Below are 19,744 nucleotides of genomic sequence, written 5' to 3' on the forward strand. Positions count from 1 at the left end.
TCGGTTGTGCCAGTGATTGCTTGACCTTTCCAGGAGAAAGGCAAAAAGGTATGTATCATTGAGCCCAATGGTATTTTTTGTGCTTTCATCTATTCAACTGTTTCTGAATGCGAAATCTTTATTGGCAATCAACACTTATAAAACACTGGCATAGTTGTATAAAAGATTGTTATCATTAACCAAATATTTCTCGAGAGGCATAAAAAGGACCGCTCTTATCATTGTTAAACAGTTATACTTCCGTAGCTCGTTAAGAATAACATGCATTTCGTTTTGCTTCTGTTTTGTTTGTGCTGTTCTGCTGCAAAAGCTTGCACTGGAGGTGAAACTTGTCCACAAGAAGAACAATGTGATTTGGACATACGCTGCCCTCGAGTTGACGACGGAGACTCGGCGGTACTAATTCCACATGCTGATTGTTCCAAATTCTACAAATGTGCCAGTGGAAGAACGTGTGTGTATCGATGCCCCGCCAATTTACACTTCAACCCGGTAGAACTCGCTTGTGACAGGCCGGAAAAAGCGTGTTGCGATCGGTCTCAACCTTGCAACAGTGGAGGCCACATGGGACTGACATACAATCTAGATTATTACAGCATGTATTCAACAAATTCAAACAACAGCAATCTAGATTATTACAATATATATTCAACATATTCAAACCACACCAATCAGATCAAACCACCAACAATTAATAATTTGGAATCTATAAATCAACCCATTACGTACAGCAATGATGGTTCATCTTGCTTCGACCACAACCAATGCCCTTTGAATGATAATCCTAATGATCCAGTTGCATTACCATCCACAAGTTGTCAACAGTTTTACAAATGTTCACTCGGAAAAGCATGCTTATTGTCGTGTCCAACAGGGCTTCACTTCAACCAACAAACGAAATACTGTGACTATCCTGAAATTGCTTGCTGTGACCGATTAGTTCCATGTACAGGCTCGATACACATTTCAACCAATTGCCAGAATGACACCCGATGTCCTATCGGCGAAGATCCGAATAACCCAACGCATCTACCGCATTCGAACTGCGGCATGTTCTACAAATGCTCCTACGGAAAAGCATGTGAGCTACCTTGTCCTCAAGGACAACACTTTAGCCCGGTCCACAACCGGTGCGAATACCCAACCGTAGCATGCTGTGATCCAAGTATACCATGCTCGACAGCTGCGTCACATTTATCACCGCAGAATCCATCTGCACCACAGAATCCATCTGTACCACAGAATCCATCTGCCCCGCAAGTTTGGACAGACGATAGAAATACTATCCAATGTAACCTAAACTCAAGGTGTGGATTGTCTAATGAGAAAAAAAACATTTACCTCAGACATGCAAGTTGTTCCAAGTACTACCAATGTAATGGCGGGCGTGCCTGTGAATTCCAATGTCCGCAAGGGCTCCATTTTAACGAGCGAGAAAAAGTTTGTCAATGGCCACAGTATGCAGCATGTAGCACCATTTACTAAAATGAATCAAAGATGTACTTTTATATCTGTTAATTTTCAAAATATATATCAATTAAATACTAATGCAATTCTAATTAGATAGATAATGACTTTGATTTTACACATACCAAACCTTATATGCACAATTTGGTGCAATGTTCAGCTCGATGCTGAACGATCAAGCTCCAAGTAACAAGGTCTAAGTAATTAGTTGAAACTCTTTCAAGGCTTTCACCAAGTGAAGGCAACGTGGTAATGAGATGTGTGGCCCTATGACTGGACCCAACAATTTACGACTGTTGCAGAAGATAGGTGACAGAAATCCGCAACATTAAAAAAGTAAACCAGTACGATAGAAACGATTGGTAAACAGCTGAGCAGAGAGTACCAGTAGAACAACTCGTGCAATTTCGTATAAAATAGACCCCAGTGTAGTCCAAAGTATACTGCCCAGCAACTCCTTTCCCTGTCTCACGTGGTACTGACTGGGATACGAGCAATCAAAACGTTGGAAGAAAGAAAGCTGTTCTCCTTGGAAGGCAGATTGTCTGAGCGTCTATTTCTCATATCCAAGGCAGCACGGAAAGTGACTGATCCGGAGCAGACAGCTGAATTGTCGCGTTGTCTTGCCAGCTACACCCATGATGACAGCCCCGTCACCTAGACTAGGCATTGTAACCCTTGTAAGGTAGCATGCTAGAAGAAAAATATCTACTACGAATAATTCAAAAAATAATGCAATTGGGAACAATCGGTACAAACCTAGGCAAACGAAAAAGGACAACGATTGGAAACTTGACACATGGAAAATTAGCACTCTGCTTGAATTGGCACGCTCGGATGTCTTGGTCAGAAAGCAGCGAAAGGTAAATCAAAGAAAGCAGCGAAAGGTAAATCAAAGTCAGCAGCCATACAAAAGATGCTTTGGTCAAAAATCGGAGAACGTAAAATGCGGGCGGTAGATCCGACCCCTACCAATTTTTTCAAATACTACACCTACTACAGTGGCAACGACGGAGCGAAACGGGGCGTAGGTTTCGTGCTACTAGGAAACCAAATCAAGCGTGTCATTAGGTGGACTCACAATAGTGATCGTCAATGTGTATTGAGGATCAAAGGCAGGGAGGAATTCGATATTTGTAGAAGATACTACAAGGTATACAGCCCTAGGGTGCGGTTCTTGTTGAGTAATTTATGGTAATCTTATTCATGAGATAAACTTTTAATCATCATCAGCAGAAGCAATGAAGTTTTTCCTCGATGACACACGTATAGAAATGTACGAATAGAAGTGTAACGCTGCAATACGAATAGTACCGCTGCAATACGAATAGTACCGCTGCAGTACGAATAAAAGTGTACTGCTGAAATGTACGAATAGAAGTGTACTGCTGTAATCATAGACGACGAGAGACCTGGTGGCTCTCTGCTACACTTATTCTGTACGGTACTGTTGCTTTCACCAGCATGTTTTCTCTCAAGACATCAGTTTTTATTACGTTCTAACAGCAGATTTAGAAATTGTTCAAGAAGAAGGGTTGTTTAAAACTTTTCGAAAAACCTTTACCCAAATCATCACATCAAATAAGTCAAAGTTCATGGAAGCAAACATAAATTAACCTATTGGGACGAGAAGACGCTGTAAACTTTTTATTTGATGTTGATAAAGAGAATATCAGAGGGAATGGTTGGATGCTAGGAATGCTCGCATGTGATTGGTTCTTGTTCGCCTAAATTTGTCCTTGTAACTTTTCATCAATTTTAAGCGCTGAGCAATGAAATAATAGCAATAACTAGTGTATTACAAAATTATCCAACATTTTATCTATCCAACAACATATTGGTTATTGTTATCCTTCATGTAGTTATGCTTATATTATCGTTCAAAATCTGACGCAACATTTTCTAGTTTCATATCCTTTTTTACAGAATGCATCCCAGTATAGAAAACAAAGACGTAGTCCCACGTCAAAACCTTCACTCTACCACAACGGCTTAAGGCTAGCTATTTTCACTGCAGCCATGGTAATGACCGTCTGTAGTACCTATTTCGCATGTCGAAACATTCAGAAGCACAGCTGGAGACACCCCAATGGAAAGGTCTGCTCCCAGATCGAACAAATGCTGATCGACAACCGGCAGTATTCAGATGTCATCGATGTACAGTATTTGCGGGGGCCAGATCACTATCTCGTGTTATGCAAGATTCGCGCCTGAACTAGTTGAAGTGGACATAAATGAGCAGCGCAAACTCAACCACAACCCGGCCAGTGGAACAACGCGAGAGGTGGTAAGCATGGCAGAGGAAACGACGCATAGTGGGTAGGTTGATGCTGAGTAAGAGATATGACACAGGAAAAAAAAACGGGCAACACGTTAGGAGCAGCAAACCGTGTGACGTGTCAGATGCGGAAGAGATACCGGAAAACTAGAGCCTAGAGAAAAGTAAACACTCCTGTCATACGATGTGTAATGACAGAGAAGGGGAACCTTACCCATTTCCAACAAGTTCCAGGTGACGCAGGGCATTAAAAATAACACTTCTAAGCGATGTTGAACGGCGAGAAAGGTAGAAGAGTTGTTAAGGGAAACAAGGAAAATATTGCGGAGAATGGACAAGCTGTGGATCCAACAACCTTAAGTGAAGCGATACCTGAAGAACCACAAAGCCGTCAGGAAAAACGTCTTACCAGCCGAACTTTCCATAACTGGGAACAAGCTATATAATGCAATTCACCAGATTATCCTGGGGGTATAATCTGAGGAAAAACTATCTCCGAACTAGTTGGAAACACTCATATGTCCTATCCATAAAAAGGGACACATAAGGGACACATTCCGCTTAAAGGTTTCATCCTGAATCCTGTTTAATAGACTGAGGAAGCCTTTGTTGGTGAATTCCAATGCGGTTTCTGAGCGGAACGATCTACAACGTACCAGATGTTCGCCTTGAGGCAGATCTTCGACATGTTATGGTAGATAACTATTGAATATGGCTTCCCAACAAAACTGAATAAGTTTATACATACGACTCTTTACGAGTTAACATCAAGTGTCAGGACAATTCCAGACGAACTTTCGACGTTGGATGGATTGAAGCAAAGGGACGGGTTCTCGAACATGCTGTTCAACATAACCTTGGAAGGAGCTGTAGGTGCAGGTGCTATCACGAAGCCTCACATGCATCTAGGTTTTGCGGACGACATTGATATCATCGGTGTTAATCGTGAAGCTGCGGGGGAGGCCCTTTACGCTTCGCAGAATGAAAGCTGTAAAGATTGGACTCACCATAAACACTGCCAAAACAAAGTCCAAAATTAAACCAAGCCATTTATTTTACATTTTTCAATATAGTGCATCAAAACATATTCTCCAATCTCATAATACAATAAAAAGTAAAGAAATTCCATTTAAATCATCAATCTTCACTTCTACACGGCCCTCACTTATGTTGATTATCGCTTTTGAAAAAAAACTATACCTACAGGTCACCATAACTAACTATGGCGAATACAAATTGTTAGCCTAACCAAAATAGATCTGGTTCGCAAATTCAAGTTGACATCTTTTTCAAAAAAAAAATGTTGCCTAATTATTGTTGGCACTTTATAGAATATTAGTCTAATGCATTGCGATTGGGTTTTCATCATTTTGAAATGGCAAAGGATAACCGAACAAAACTGTAAGATATTACAGTAACGCAAAGCACAAATTGAAACTCAACACCTATGGTTTGGAAATTCATTCCAAATTTTCACAACCTAATACCGTACTCTGTACGTCTCAATCAGGTAAGGTTTGTTCCACTTAGTATTTCATCGTTTCTTTTTATTTACTGCAGCGCCTCCAGTTGTCGTACCGAAAAACTAATCATAGTGTTTTGGTCTGAAAGGTTTGTTTACTTAGTGGTGAAAAAGGCGTCAGGAATGGAACACGCATTGAAAAGTTATTTAAGATGAAACGCGAGAGATGAAAAAAAAATTGTGCGCTTCTAAGTTGAAAACCTAACATGATCAGGAGGAATGATCGCCAAGGCTCTCAAATTACCGAACTTGACTGTGAATACCGTGCTCAAACGTTACCAGGACACTTTGACGGTGGATCGCGCTAAACAAACCAAGCATAGAAGCGAAATATTGGACCGGAAACTACGAGCGAAGGTCATCAGGGCAGTCCGGAAAAATTCTGTGGTCTCCCTCCGTGACTTGGCTGAAAGGTTCAATGCAACACATTGTACAGTTCGTCGAATCTGTATGCGTGAAGGATTACGGTCGTATCATGCCAGCAAACAACCCAACAGGACGCTGAAACAGAACCTGGTTGCCAAAATCAGAACAAGAAAGCTATACGAGCAAGCCCTGACAGAGTACAACGGCTGTATTTTGATGGATGATGAAACATACGTCAAAATGGACTTTGGAAATTTTACCTTGCTAACCGTAAGGGGAATGCTCCCGGTAGGTTCAAATTTGATTTCACGGATAAATTCGCCCGCAAGTTGATGATTTGACAAGCCATCTATAGCTGTGGAAAGGAGACAAAAGTTTTCATTACTGGAGCAACCATGAATGGACAAGTTTACAAGGAGAAGTGTCTTCAAAAGATAGTTTTGCCGTTCATCTAGTCACACGAAGGCCCCGTGAAGTTCTGGCCCGATCTACATAGCTGCCATTACGCTCGGGATGTATTGGAATGGTACAAGCAGAATAATATTTATGTTATCAAAAAAAGGATTAATCCACCAAACTGCCCATACTTTCGTCCCATCGAAAGATATTGGGCAATAGTCAAGCGTTAACTGAAGAAGTGTGGCAAATCAATCATAACATCATCTGATACAAATGTTGTGAAAAAAAAAAATCATCTGTGAAGTGGTGGAAAAAAATGGCCGATACGGTTGATGTTGCCACCGTGTAGAAATTGATAGGCGGTATTCGACGAAAAGTTCTAGAATTCATTAGAACAGCAGACAAATAATTTTTCTTCAAGTTTGATAAAAAAAAACCTGCAAAAACATATTTTTACGAGTTTTGTACGTTATTTCCTCATGGAGAAATCGGAAATTGTATGCGGCCAAATTCTAAATCAAACAAAGCTTAGTAGCAAGAAGGAATAACAAATTGTTCCGTGTAAATCTTGTAATTATTGCCCCGTAGGCACTAACAAAGTTTATGCTAATTTGCTTATTATTTTATTGTGATTAATTATTTCGTGAGAATAAACGCTTCCCAATAGCGGCTTTGTCGACAAAACTGACGTCACATTCAACAGATCCATCCCACGCAGGTTGGCGGTGTATTTACTGGCGGGCAGATACCAAGGTCGCAAGGATTTGGCCGGCACTCGATTGACGAATCGCAGCAGGCAAACCAGGGCCAATCACAAACTTGTCTGTTTACGTTGAAGTGAAGTCCAGCTGGGCAATCCATTTCGCAAGCGCGACCGGTTTCGCACTTGTAGAACTTAGTGCACAGGCGATGGCGTAGTAGTTTCGGCGTGGGTGGATTGAAAAGAGGACACTCAGGGTGAGGATCGCAGTTGTCGCAATTATTTCCACCGCCACTGCATGGTGGTGGTGGGCAGATAATTGGTGGACATGGTGGCGGTGGTGGAGGTGGTGGAGGTGGTGGAGGTGGACACCATACAGGAGGACAACCCGGTCCAACGGGTGGGCAATGGGTCGGTGGACATGTTGGGGGACGAGGTGGCGGTATTGGGCACCAGATTGGTGGGCATCCAGGTCCAGTTGGTGGGCAAGGTGATGGTGGACATGGTGGTGGCGGCGGCGGCGGTGTTGGTACTGTACATCCGTTTCCGGGGTTGCATGGATCTGGTCTGCAGGGAATAGATGGATCGCAACACGCTTGGTTTGGCCAGTCACAGGTATTCTTAATACGATTGAAGTGTAAGCCTGCGGGGCAATGGTATGGGCAAGCACGTCCGTTATGACATTTGTAGAACCTAGAACAATCAGTGTGTGGTAGCAGCACTGGTTGCAACGGGTTGGTGGCAGGACATCTTGAATCAACGGGACACTGGGACAAACAAATTGACGTTGTACACGGCGCCTGTGCTTTGATTGATATCCCAAAAAGGGCTATCGCTAAAACTATAACTTTCATTATACGACTCTGAATGAACTCTTTGTGTTAGCTTCTCTGCCCGTCAGAAATCAATTAAACACTGCCATTTACTGTATGTCAGTTTCATTTATATACTGGTCACCATTTTTCGTAAATTGCCCGTCAAATCTATTACAGATATTCTGGGTTTCGAAGAAGTGATTTACACAACAGTTCTCGACCCCTGTTAACATCGGTTGTAACATGTTCTGATATGAACACGGAACTCGCAAAATTTCATCTGGTGAAAGTGACTCTGTTTGCTGGGAATGTACGCATACGGATATTGGACCACCCGGAATAACGGTGTTGTGGCTGATAAAAATAACAGTTGTTCGATTGAAATTGATAGGAGAAAAAACGATTACATTATAGTGGGGCAATCTACACTCAGCTACCACGATAAATTCGATCTATTTTACATCCTGCTATATAAAAATTTATAAGAAATGTATTATATTTAAAAAAAATGAATTGGTAGGCTACATGTTTACAAAACTACAATAATATCTTGTATGCTGCAAGTAAATAAAGAATATTAGGATGCATGATTCGGAAAAATAAAACAAATATATTTATAAGAGATCACGAAACTTTTCACGTTGAAGCAAAATTGCTAAACAGGCATAGAATAATCAATAGCATGAAAAATAATTAGTAATAACGAAAATAGTTTATCAAGACGCTAAGAAACATAAATTTTTGATAACGAAAAAATTGTCGCAGTATCCAGAAATGTTGAATAAGGAATATCTTGAAACTGGAAACAAGTACTAGAACACTGAAAAAATGTTTGGAAATTGAATCAATGTTACCAGAACAAAAACCAATTAGGGTAGATTAGATATAAATATAGGTAAGATATTATAACGTCTTAACGTTGTATGTTCGCAGCTGTATAAGTGTACGATCCAAGTTTGCACAGCTCAAAACCCAGCATTAAATCAAATTTTACACAAAGGAAGCAGTTTTATCTTTCGTGGCGTACAGCAAATTTTTTTTATTTACTCAATCTTAGTTTTTTGTCGGTTATGCATGGTGTTTGACTCAGCATACCATGTGAACTATCGAACTGTCAGAATCTAAACCAACGCCGTTATCGTTACTAAACACATACCATTAAGATAACACGAAACTGTTGGTATCATCACTAAAGGCTGTACATATTACACTCTTTGACCAAATATTTGTCACTCTTTGGCCAAATATTTTGTCACTTTTTGATAGATAAAAATTTGGTCAAAGATGTTTTTTGTCACTCTCCAATTTTTGAATGTGGCAAACACAAAATTTCATGTTTTATATTTCAACATTTATTTTTTTTTTAAGAATTACCGATGATATTAAATGGTGTCAACTTCCTAAAAGCGTCCGGTTTCAAAATATTTCGTTGATTTAACCGATTTTTTTCCTCAACCTGCAATTTTATAACGCAACATAACTTTTTGCAACACGTTCTCAGAGAGTTTTTTTTTAAATTTGGTGAAGGAATATCGGGGCTAAAGATGTGATTTTAGATTCTATACTGGGGAAGTTCTTTTTAAGTCTAAAATCACATCTTTCAGCCCGTTTACATTTTTCGCATCCTCGAAAATATCACATACATTGCCTACTTTACAACATAAAATGTAAGTCATAGGACAAAAAAATGTAATTAGTGCATGAAGCAGATTATTGAGTTTTATGAATTTCCCATTGAAGAAGGGGTGGGTGAAATGGCTCTTTTGCAAGAGCGGCTCTGAACCGCTCACTCACCATTCCGAACCGACTCATATGAACGGCTCATGATTCACAATGATTCACGTTAACAGTTCGTGTTGTCTCGGTGAACTTCGGGTTCACACGAACCATCACTTCTGGTGCTTTCAATGAACCGAGGTTCTTTTTCGTGAACCGTTCGTTCTTTCGCATCCTTTTGTGGTCCCCGTGGCTCTGTGGTTAGTGATACCTAGGCTAGCTCTCCCACACGGTCGTGATATTGGGTTCGATTCCCGATTGGGTCGAGGATCTCTTCGCTCTAGAAATTTTCTCGACTCAGCACTGGGGTACGGTGTATCGTTTTACTTATCCTGCACATGCAAAATGTGCCAAAAACAATATCGATAACGAATTTTCTCGACTAATCTAGTTGATCGAGACCGCTATTAGCCCCTAGGCTAGCATGCGATATTGTTGTTGTGTCATTCTTTCGCTCTTTTCTAAGAACCGGTTCATATGAACGGCTCGTGAGCCGTTCGCCCATCCCTAATGGAAGTTAATTATGTTGGCTCACTTGCAAACACATGTGGTCCCCGTGGTTCTGTGGTTAGCGATGTCGGTCGGCTAGCTCTCCCACACGGTTGTGATATCGGCTTGGATTCCCGATCAGGTCGAGGATCTTTTTGAGCTGGAAATTTTCTCGACTCAGCACTGGGGCACGGTGTATCGTTGAACTTATCCTACACATGCAGAATGTGCCAAAAACAATATCGATAATGAATTCTCTCAACTAATCTAGTTGATCGAGACCGCATAAGGCCCCCAGGCTTGCGTGCGATATTGTTGTTGTTACTTGCAAACGCTACAAGGTATACAGCCCTAGGATTGTATGAATAGGTAACGTGGGACTGAAACTTTAGTTAGAGTAAAGGTCAAAAAGGCCGCTGAGAGAATCAATCTGTTTGTTCACTAACTTCTAAATTTTTATTCGAAGTCTCCGCTTAATTTTTTTGAAATATATTTAACAACTCTCGGAAGAATTTCGTTTACAGTTGGCGAAATTGTGCCTGCAGTGCTTTTTTTGTGCGAACAACATTCATTTGACAAGGCACAAGCGCATCGTTGTTGTTGAAGAAGCACCAAGAATTTTTCGTAATTCGTCTAAATCAGAATTAACTATATTTCCTCTAAACCCAATTACAATAATACTTACGATATAATTTTTTTTTTAACAGGAGGAGATGTTTTGTGATGAATTAATTATTTACTAATATTTATTCAGAATTTATATTGTATGTTCTGCCACAAACGGTGACATATCAACACTATTACATATATTTTAATTTTTATTTTATTAAAAGATTGCAATTGCTTCCGCAGTTAAGCGAATATAATTGTAGGAAAATTGAAATTCTACTTGTCAAAAAAAAAATGAATTTAAAATTAAACCTCAATCTAATCTTACACCTGTCCTACTGACTACAAAGTGTGCCAATCGTTGTAATTGAGGATTGCAACGATTTTTTATTTGGTTTGACATATTTTCTAATATTTCCACATTAGTAAGCTTGTGTAGTTCATTCGTGCTAAACCAGCGAGGACGCTTCAATATCATTTTCAGAAGTTTATTCGGAATCCTTTGAAGTATCTTCTTTCTGGTTGTACAACAACTTGTCCAGATGGTCGCTCGTCTTATATTTGTTTCTGAGATGAGATTATGTATTGCGTTGTAACTTTTTACTGAGGGTCATACTGATGTCCATGTCTTCAAGGCAAGGCGAGCAATTCACATACGGGAATGTTGCTGTGATGATAAACCCCGGTTCTTCACAGCGCTGCTTGCAAATCTAGATAATCATTTCAAAAGGTCCTGTCTGGTTGCATCGTTTTTCCGGAGCGTCTTTTTATTTTGGTAATGGTTCAGCTTTAGTAACTTTCCCAAGCGTGGTTTTCGTTCAGAAGGCTAGAGTGATCCCTCCACTATCAACTTGTGCAAATAACGTGGCATAAAAAGTGTTTGATAAGTTGTGGTGATTGAATGAAAATGATCGATCAAAAAATCGATCAAAGCAGATAGGACCTTTTGAAATGTTTCTCTAGAAATTTTATTATCTTCACAACACACGAGAGGGAAATATTACACCTTTGTAACGTTTTAAATGTTAGATAAAGTAATAATATTGCTCAGGTAACTAACCAATGACCTTTTATTTTATGGCGCCTCTGATACTAGGACGAGAAGTCATCTAAAAACCAAATGAAATAAATTGATTTGAATTTCCCCTTCACGCTGAAGTGCTGATGAAGCCATAAACTTGCAAAAGTTTCTACAGCAAACGACGTAAATAGTAGAAACGTGACGCCGTCCGGCAGTTAACCGGAACATTTGCCACGGCGAACGAAAACATGCGGGAGCAAGATCGCGCGAAATGACCTATGGTCGAATATCGACCATTTTTGATTTGAATGAAACTTTGCACACGTATTTGGCTTAGCAAACTGAGCATTTTTCACAGACGGAAAGATTTTTTACACCCATAAGTTACATTCCAAAAGGGGGGTATGCCTTTTGGCATAGGTTTCATTCGAAGCATTGTAGCCCAGAAACCGTTGGTTGTATAGAAAAACTGTCTGAGAATGAGTTGTAGGGAATTAAAAATGCACCATAAAAAAAATATACACTGTACAAAAAAAATTTTTTTGACCAAAAAAAATTAGAAAAAAACATTAAATTTCAATTTAAAAAAAAAAAAGTTGAATTAATTTTTTATTTTTTTTTTTAAAGAAACTTGACGGAGAAATGAAAAGTAATTTTTTTATGGTAGATTAATTTTTTTTATAAAAAATCCAAATTTAAACATTTTTCAAAATATTTGTATTCTAATGATTTAAAAAGATGCAGAGAGTCATTTTGAATCAAAAAGCTCTTGGTAGTGAACATTCTAAAGGCATCGGTTTTCGAGTTATTTTAAATTTAAGCTTAATAAATTATTAATATTTCGGAAAATACACGTTTTTTTCAATCGGTCCATGGTTCTCCAGCAAAAACCATACGTTCATTGGAATGCTTCATCAAAAATAAACAATTCATTCTTCGACAACAAAACGATTGGGCGAACGGTTCTCAAGTAAAGAGTTCAATGTTCTAAGTGATATAAATATATAAATAAGAATCAAATATTTATTTTCGAGTTTTATCATCTAAGGAACATATTTTTTTATGACATAGATATTTTACAGAACTAGTTTCACCTTATATTTTATATACATCATACGTTTGTTCGAATGTTTTATAAAAATGTTTTATAAAATAATATGTTTGTCGTGCAACACTACCTACTTGTTTACTAATAATAACTGTTTGTTAAGTACGCAACCAATAACTACTGGGTCACCTATAATATCTGTTTTCGTATATAAATACGATTGCACTACTCCAGATGTGTGAGTAACAGTTTGCATTTTGTGAAGATGAATAAAGTGAAAATGGAATACACCAAGCCCAAATGCTGTAAAACCTTTCCTGATCATCGGTGCTCATCAAGCTTTCGCAAATGAAACGAAAACGTTATTGCAAAATTAAAAATATTGAACAGTCAAGCTCATTTTAATACGTCTTTATCAATTTGTGATTCGTGTAGTTATTGGAATGATAGTCAAGCCACCATTCATCCCTTCGTTGTTTACTATTCAGAATCTGTAACACTTAAGAATATCAGTTTCATCATAATATCGGAAGTACTCCCTCATGATACTGTTGCGGTTCAGGTGTTCATTGCCAAATTAATGAGTTTTTTGAAAACAACTATAGAGTTGAAAAAAGCGATATTAATGTCTGATGGAGCTGCCTCACAATATAAAAATAGAAAAAGCTTTGCAACAAAATATAACGTCGATGCAGAGTGGCATTTTTTTACGACTTCTCATGGTAAAGGCCCATGCGATGCAATTGGTGGCATATTAAAACGAATGGCAGGAAATGCAAGTTTAGCTAAAGAACATGAACATCCCATTACAAGCGCAAAAGAATTGTATGATTGGTCTAACCAGAAAAGTAATAAATATTCATCAAAAATGTCATTTAGTTGGGTATCATATGAAGAATATGAACAAGGAGTAACATAATGGAGCAATATTTTCAAAAAATCTATAATGATAGCTGCCACACAAAAGTATTACTCTTTTGTTCCGACTTCAGAAAATAAGATACAAACGAAGCTGTTTTCAAAAGATGACGAATCATTTACTTATGATGTATATAAATTATAAGGTGAAACTAGTTCTGTAAAGTATCTATGTCATAAAAAATATGTTCCCAAGATATTAAAACTCGAAAATAAATATTTGATTCTTATATATATTTATATCACTTAGAACATTTAACTTTTTACTTGAGAACCGTTCGCCCAATCGTTTTGTTGTCAAAGAATGAATTGTATATTTTTGATCAAGCATTCCAATGAACGTATGGTTTTTGCTGGAGAACCATGGACAAATTAAGAAAAACGTGTATTTTCCTAAATAATTATAATTTTTCGAGCTTAAATTAGAAATAACTCGAAAACCAATACCTTTAGAATGTTTACTACCAAGAGCTTTTTGATTCAAAATGACTCTCTGCATCTTTTAAAATCATCAGAATACAAATATTTTGAAAATGTTTATATTAGAATTTTCATAAAAAAGTTAATCTACCATAAAAAAATATTTTTCATTTCTCCATCCTGGACTTTTTTTTAAAAGTTGTGTATTAACGTCAAGTTTCTTTAAAAAAAATAAAAAATAAATTCAACTCTTTTTTTTTTAATTAAAATTTAATGTTTATTTTTAATATTTTTGGATCAAAAAAAAATTTTTTTTTGTACAGTGTATATTTTTTTTATAGTGCATTTTTAATTCCCTACAATTCATTCTCAGACAATTTTTCTATACAACCAACGGTTTCTGGGCTACAATGCTTCGAATAAAACCTATGCCAAAAGGCATACGCCCTTTTAGAATGTAACTCATGGGTGTAAAAAATCTCTCCTCCTGTGAAAAATGCTCAGTTTGCTAAGTCAAATACGTGTGCAAAGTTTCATTCAAATCAAAATGGTCGATTAAATTTTCGCGTATTTCCAGGCGATTTGAAATGATTCTGCTCGCGTGTAGGTATGTTTGTGAGTTTTTTCTTCGTTCTATTTATTAATTCCTTTTCAGTTCTCACGACAAAATTGTTGGAGTAGATCTAACGCCTTAGGTTTGCCCAGAATCTTCAATAGGACGCAACTTGGGGACGATCTCCAGCCGCTCCATCTTCTCCAATGATCGCTTCAAGTAATGGCTCGATGCCAGATCCGGCCCAGACACCGCGTCTTCGGCCTTATGGTACTTCTTGATGAACGACGCAACTTCCGGCAGGCACTTCGTACTATAAATTTCCCCCTTCACGGCAAGTCTAGACCAGTGTTGCCACACTACGGACGAAGTAATTTTCTGTTATATTATTTAATTTGTTTTTCAATCTTGCTCTCAAAACTTGGCTGTAGCAATCAAACAAACCAAAATTTAATTTGAAACTTGAACTAAGTTGAGAACCGCTGCCTTGGAAAATAAAACAAAAGCGTGTGAATGTGAAAGGTTAACTTGTGTATTCATACAAACGTTGCTGATGTCCGGCATCCCTTTTTGGAAAACTTGTAAACATATTCCAAATTCAATAGAAATATGTTTAAGCATCATCAACTAAATGGAAAATTTGCAACTTCTGCAATTTGTTTGAGGTTAGCAAAAGTGATCCTAATATACAATACAAATTTTACAGGTACAGATCTTGGTACAGATTTTCCAAAGAAAAAGTACAGATGAAAAAGATTTTCATCCTTCCAGTACAGATGAAAATGTGGCAACACTGGCTCGAAACTATTAGGAAACACACTGGCTATGTGAGTTGTTTCGTTCCTCCTACCAAGTACAAATTATAATTTAGCCTTGGTATTTGAAGCAATGCTGAATTTATAAATGAATACCTTCCTTTCAAATTATGAAATATGCAGTTCAACATCTATCCTTTTCCGACCGAGCAGCTGTGATGTTGACACTAGGACGTTCAAAAAGCGAGAGAGAAGGCTTTGTTTAAGTCACCTTCTACCTACGCAATTATATGGGCCCGGTCAAAAAAAAGTTTTTTAAAGCGATTTAAAAGTGACACTGGTTTTTTTTGCTAAATGCGATCATATTTAAACAGTCGAGCAAGTTTAACTTATGTTTTGAAATTTGTTTGTTGTTATTATTGAGTCGTTGAGTAATACAAAATACTATACAACTATACAACTCGGAAAAATAGTTTGATAAATAAGTTAAAAGATTACAATAGTTAAACCAATGGGGTGACATGATATAAACACAATATAAAGATGAAAACGAGGAAATGGTGGAGAATTTAAAACATTTCCGATCATTGCTTTTGCCGTAGAAGAAGAAAAGCGAGATTTCAAAGTTTTCAACATTATTAGCAACATTCTGGCGAGTTGCAGAAAAATAACAACTTCTTCAATAGTTTTGATACGGAAATAAAACAAGGCATCTTCCACTACGAAAGCTTGATATCAAACAAGCATGTATTGTAGCAAAAACCATACAAATCGTCGCCTTTTGCGCTGCGACAAGTCTGCTTGCTACCGGTCGATCCGCTTTCAGTAAATCATCCTTTTGCTACAGTGATCGGTTGAACAATGAAGACTTATTTATTGCATGCTAGTTTTTTTTTGTTACTAATCACAGTTAAACTTCCGGTGGAAGTGTCATTGTGCAATCGAGCAAACAAAGCAACGAACAAATCGTTTACAAAGTCAAATCGTTTGTATACATTAGTGTTGGCTGTGCTAGAGAAGTGCTCAGATTGCATCTTTGCGGGCACCCGATTGGTTGAATCATAAATCAAATTAGCTATGAATTTTTACCTCTCTACTATGAAAAAGTGTTTCTAAAAATGATTTCATAAACTAGAACAAATTATTCTCTATCCAATGAGATATCAATGACTAAAACAGTTAGTGGTAAACAAATGGCGAATTTATTTACTCCACCAGCTCACCTCGTTTTTAACCTGGATTGCTTTCAAAACCCTTTATTCAACCAATTTTGACCCAGTATTCATCTGGCGTGCTGCCCTAAGCGCACTGTAAAATTTGTCAGCTTCAACCCACCACCGCACGTGTTTAGTTCGTAAACAATTATCTGACATCCTTATTCCTCAAAAGATTTGCCCTGACTCAGTGGAATAAAGAAATTCGCTAAAAGTTGTAACCATTTGAAATCTTTCACTCTACCGTTTCACTTCATTTTCGACAAATCAGCGCAATGACTTGCTTCGCTTTATCGTCATCATGCAGCTGAAATTAAATATGAAATGGTGAATTGGGTCATAAAGTTTTACACGGTTTTCTGATTTTTATATATCAGCGGAAAGAGTGCAATTTTCTGAGCAAAACGTGATTCTTAAAACATGTTTATCGTTGTCTTTCGATTTTTAAATAAAGAATAAAAAACTGCTCGAAATGCCTTAAATGACAGTTCTCTCATATACCATACATGGGCGAAATGTCATTTAAGACCTATCGAGCGGTTTATTAATCTTCATTTAAAAATCGAAGAAAAACGATAAACATTTTTTAAAAATCACGTTTTGCTCAGAAAACGTGGCTTTTTCAAATGATATATAAAAACTGGTATAACTTTAGGACCCAATTGACGATAAATCTGCTCGAATATGTTTTCTGCATTGCCGCCTTGAAGCACCAGTTCTAGCAGTTCAATCTGAACTGGCGATACCAGTAAACCGACAATGAAACGACGAAACAAAAGATACCTAGTAAAGGACTATTTTTCATGCTTATTGAGGGGAAGAGCGAAACTTCTTTCATTTGAAGACGAAGTTGTATTGCGTCATCGTCGCTTGACGACGTACTCATGAAGGTGAATTTTAAAAGGCTTGCTCGGCGGAGAATGTTAGTGTCAGCGGGATCATAGCGCTAGCCCCGCAATTGTCCTGCACATTAAACAGTTGGCTGTGAAGTCCGTGTAAACAGAAGGGCGAGTTCTGAATCGGAATTCAGCACCAAGGCTTTACTTTTTAATACACATCAAATCAATAGCTCAAGCATGTGATCGCCATTTAGATATGAGGTGCCTTGTTGTACCATTAATGGCTGATAAATAACACGACACTTCATTAATGCGTCATGATGATATCCGTTCACAATTTTTATCGTATATATAGGACAGAAAATGAGCAGCAAAAATCAATAGCATTTCTATTAGTTTTGAGATGAAACTTATCTTACTAACAATTTTGATAGCCTCGGCTGTGGACGCCAGAGATCCCCGTTGTGTGCAGTACAAGCTAAATGCACAAGCGTTGACATTACCGCATAGAAGTGACTGTACAAAATTTCACATTTGTGATGTACAGGGAAATGCGCTGGAAATGAAATGTCCAGCAAATACTTACTTCAGTGCTGACGATGGTGTTTGTTCGTTCGATAACTCCGCTTGCAACGGAGCTGTGATTATACCTGATATCAAACCGAAGCCTGAAGTTGTACCTCCTGAAGAAACGGAAAACGAAAAAAATCCTTTGAACACGGTAGGCCAAGATCTAACGCAAATAATGCCTAATTACTCATTTGAATTGTTCTGATTCCAGGCTTGCAAAAGTTTACCATCTGGGACAACCTTGCCATTGGACGGAGATTGTATTTCGTATATAGTATGCCTCTATGAAAAACCAATTGTCGTACATTGTCCTGAAGGATTGGCATACGATAATCAAAACAGTAAATGTGAATTCAAAGAAGCAACAGCCTGCAATAACCAAGCGAGGCCCTATTCGGAACAAGACTCCGATTCAACAAAATATCAGCTGCCCACTTTCGAATTCATGAGCAATAATGATCCCTCACCAATTCAACCATCTAAGCCGGATAGTTCTGCGACAGATGCACAAATCGTACCCAATGTTCCACAAAAACCGATATTAGTTGCACCACACGATCCAGATCCTAACGTTCCAAAACCCGAACTAGAGAAACCTGATCCAATTATTCTGGTAAAGCCTGAAACTCTACAACGGCCAATTCTAAACTTACAACAGGCTCCAAACGTGTTTCCACTGCCTGACATTTCCATCGAACCACCGAAAAATACAAATAACAGATTTGAGTTTTTGCCTTACAGTCAGCCAGATCCACGTTGCCTAAGCCGAACGGATAACCTTGTAATGTTTCCTCATTCAACCGATTGCGGAAAGTATTTTGTATGTGTTGGTAATGTAGCAATAGAGAAACAGTGTCCCGTTGGGCAACAGTGGAGCACCGAATACAACTGGTGCGATTTTCCGAATCGAGCAAATTGCAAGTTGTAATGCCATTAACATACCGACTCATTCAGTTTTTTATGAATAAAGTTAAATTACCGTCATCCGGAAAATGTATTGATCGGTTTTCACACCTTTATAAAATTCGAGCGTTGTTAAACTTTCTTATATTTGGCTAGTCGCAAATTGATCCAGTAACTGTTTTCCATTTGTATTCATCTTGTTCATGAAAACCAGCACACGAGGATCAACGTAACCCGAAATAAAAACAAAAATGTGCCTTACTTCTATGACCAAGTAAAGTGATTCTCAACAAACAGACTTAGTAATCTTTTTGAGCATTTTCGTAACAAAAAATATCATTTTAATTAGTTTTTTATATCAGGGCCGGGTTTGAGTGCTGGGGGCCCGGTCCAGCAGAACTAGGAGGCCTCTCGTGTCGAAAGTCCAGAGTATTCATTCCAATGGTTCCCCGACCCATCCATACAAAAATCAAAATCAAGGTTGCCAAAGCGAAGTCTAACAACGTTAGAGTGCTCAAAGATGATAACTCAGCTTCATAACGCAGAACGAGACACTGTATGCCTCAGAGGTGATGCTACAGAAGATTCAGTAACGTTGTTTGGGTATCGCTCTCGACTACCATGCAATCGGAGATGGGCTAATTACGAACTAATAAGAAATGTTTTGAAGTTGTTCAAAAACCCTGTATGTCAGTATACCAGCCGTTCAAATCTAAGGAGATAAACCCTTCCATACCGTGAGGTGTTACCATCGCTCAACAATTTTTCTGTTGTTTTTTATTTGTCGATGAAACAAAGCAACAGTTGTGCCATCAATATTCTACGCAAAATTCGGTTACCTTTTTGCAGAGAATTCCTTTTTCACGGACGGATCTGTACTAATGGACATTTCGGATACGGCGTCAGATATTTCGGATATGGCGTGGCAATGGCACAACCATGCTTCATATATCTAGCTGAATTGGCTGCCATACACAATTCGCTACGAATTATCGAGCTCAAACCATAATATTTTATCATTTCGGACAACCTCAGTTCTATCGAAACCCTCCGATCGATCAAATCGATTGGGGACCCGTACT

At 38.2% G+C, this 19,744-nt stretch overlaps 3 protein-coding genes across 3 annotated transcripts; 2 read left to right on the forward strand and 1 right to left on the reverse strand.

Annotated features, from left to right (window-relative positions):
* The first annotated feature begins 252 nt into the window (after positions 1–252).
* Positions 253–1,754, forward strand: LOC129726031 (probable chitinase 10). The gene has a single exon (XM_055682590.1). The coding sequence runs from the start codon at positions 262–264 to the stop codon at positions 1,483–1,485; it is 1,224 nt and encodes a 407-aa protein (XP_055538565.1). The 5' UTR covers positions 253–261; the 3' UTR covers positions 1,486–1,754.
* Positions 1,755–6,632: 4,878 nt separating this feature from the next.
* Positions 6,633–7,646, reverse strand: LOC129726033 (uncharacterized). Its single transcript, XM_055682593.1, has one exon. It carries the CDS (start codon positions 7,584–7,586, stop codon positions 6,729–6,731), a length of 858 nt encoding a protein of 285 aa, XP_055538568.1. The 5' UTR covers positions 7,587–7,646; the 3' UTR covers positions 6,633–6,728.
* Positions 7,647–17,576: 9,930 nt separating this feature from the next.
* LOC129726032 (uncharacterized) lies at positions 17,577–18,756 on the forward strand. Its single transcript, XM_055682591.1, has 2 exons — positions 17,577–17,910; positions 17,971–18,756. The coding sequence occupies exons 1-2, from the start codon at positions 17,593–17,595 to the stop codon at positions 18,685–18,687; spliced, it is 1,035 nt and encodes a 344-aa protein (XP_055538566.1). The 5' UTR covers positions 17,577–17,592; the 3' UTR covers positions 18,688–18,756.
* Positions 18,757–19,744: the final 988 nt, after the last annotated feature.

The sequence above is a fragment of the Wyeomyia smithii genome, chromosome 2 (genome assembly GCF_029784165.1).
Source record: "Wyeomyia smithii strain HCP4-BCI-WySm-NY-G18 chromosome 2, ASM2978416v1, whole genome shotgun sequence".
NCBI lineage: Eukaryota > Metazoa > Arthropoda > Insecta > Diptera > Culicidae > Wyeomyia > Wyeomyia smithii.

Bases quoted from the DNA above. Each gene is read 5' to 3' on its own strand.
- LOC129726031 (XM_055682590.1), top strand. From the start codon at position 262: ATGCATTTCGTTTTGCTTCTGTTTTGTTTGTGCTGTTCTGCTGCAAAA.
- LOC129726033 (XM_055682593.1), bottom strand. From the start codon at position 7,586: ATGAAAGTTATAGTTTTAGCGATAGCCCTTTTTGGGATATCAATCAAA.
- LOC129726032 (XM_055682591.1), top strand. From the start codon at position 17,593: ATGAAACTTATCTTACTAACAATTTTGATAGCCTCGGCTGTGGACGCC. The intron at 17,911-17,970 runs GTAGGCCAAGAT...TTCTGATTCCAG, and splicing joins AAAAAAATCCTTTGAACACG to GCTTGCAAAAGTTTACCATC.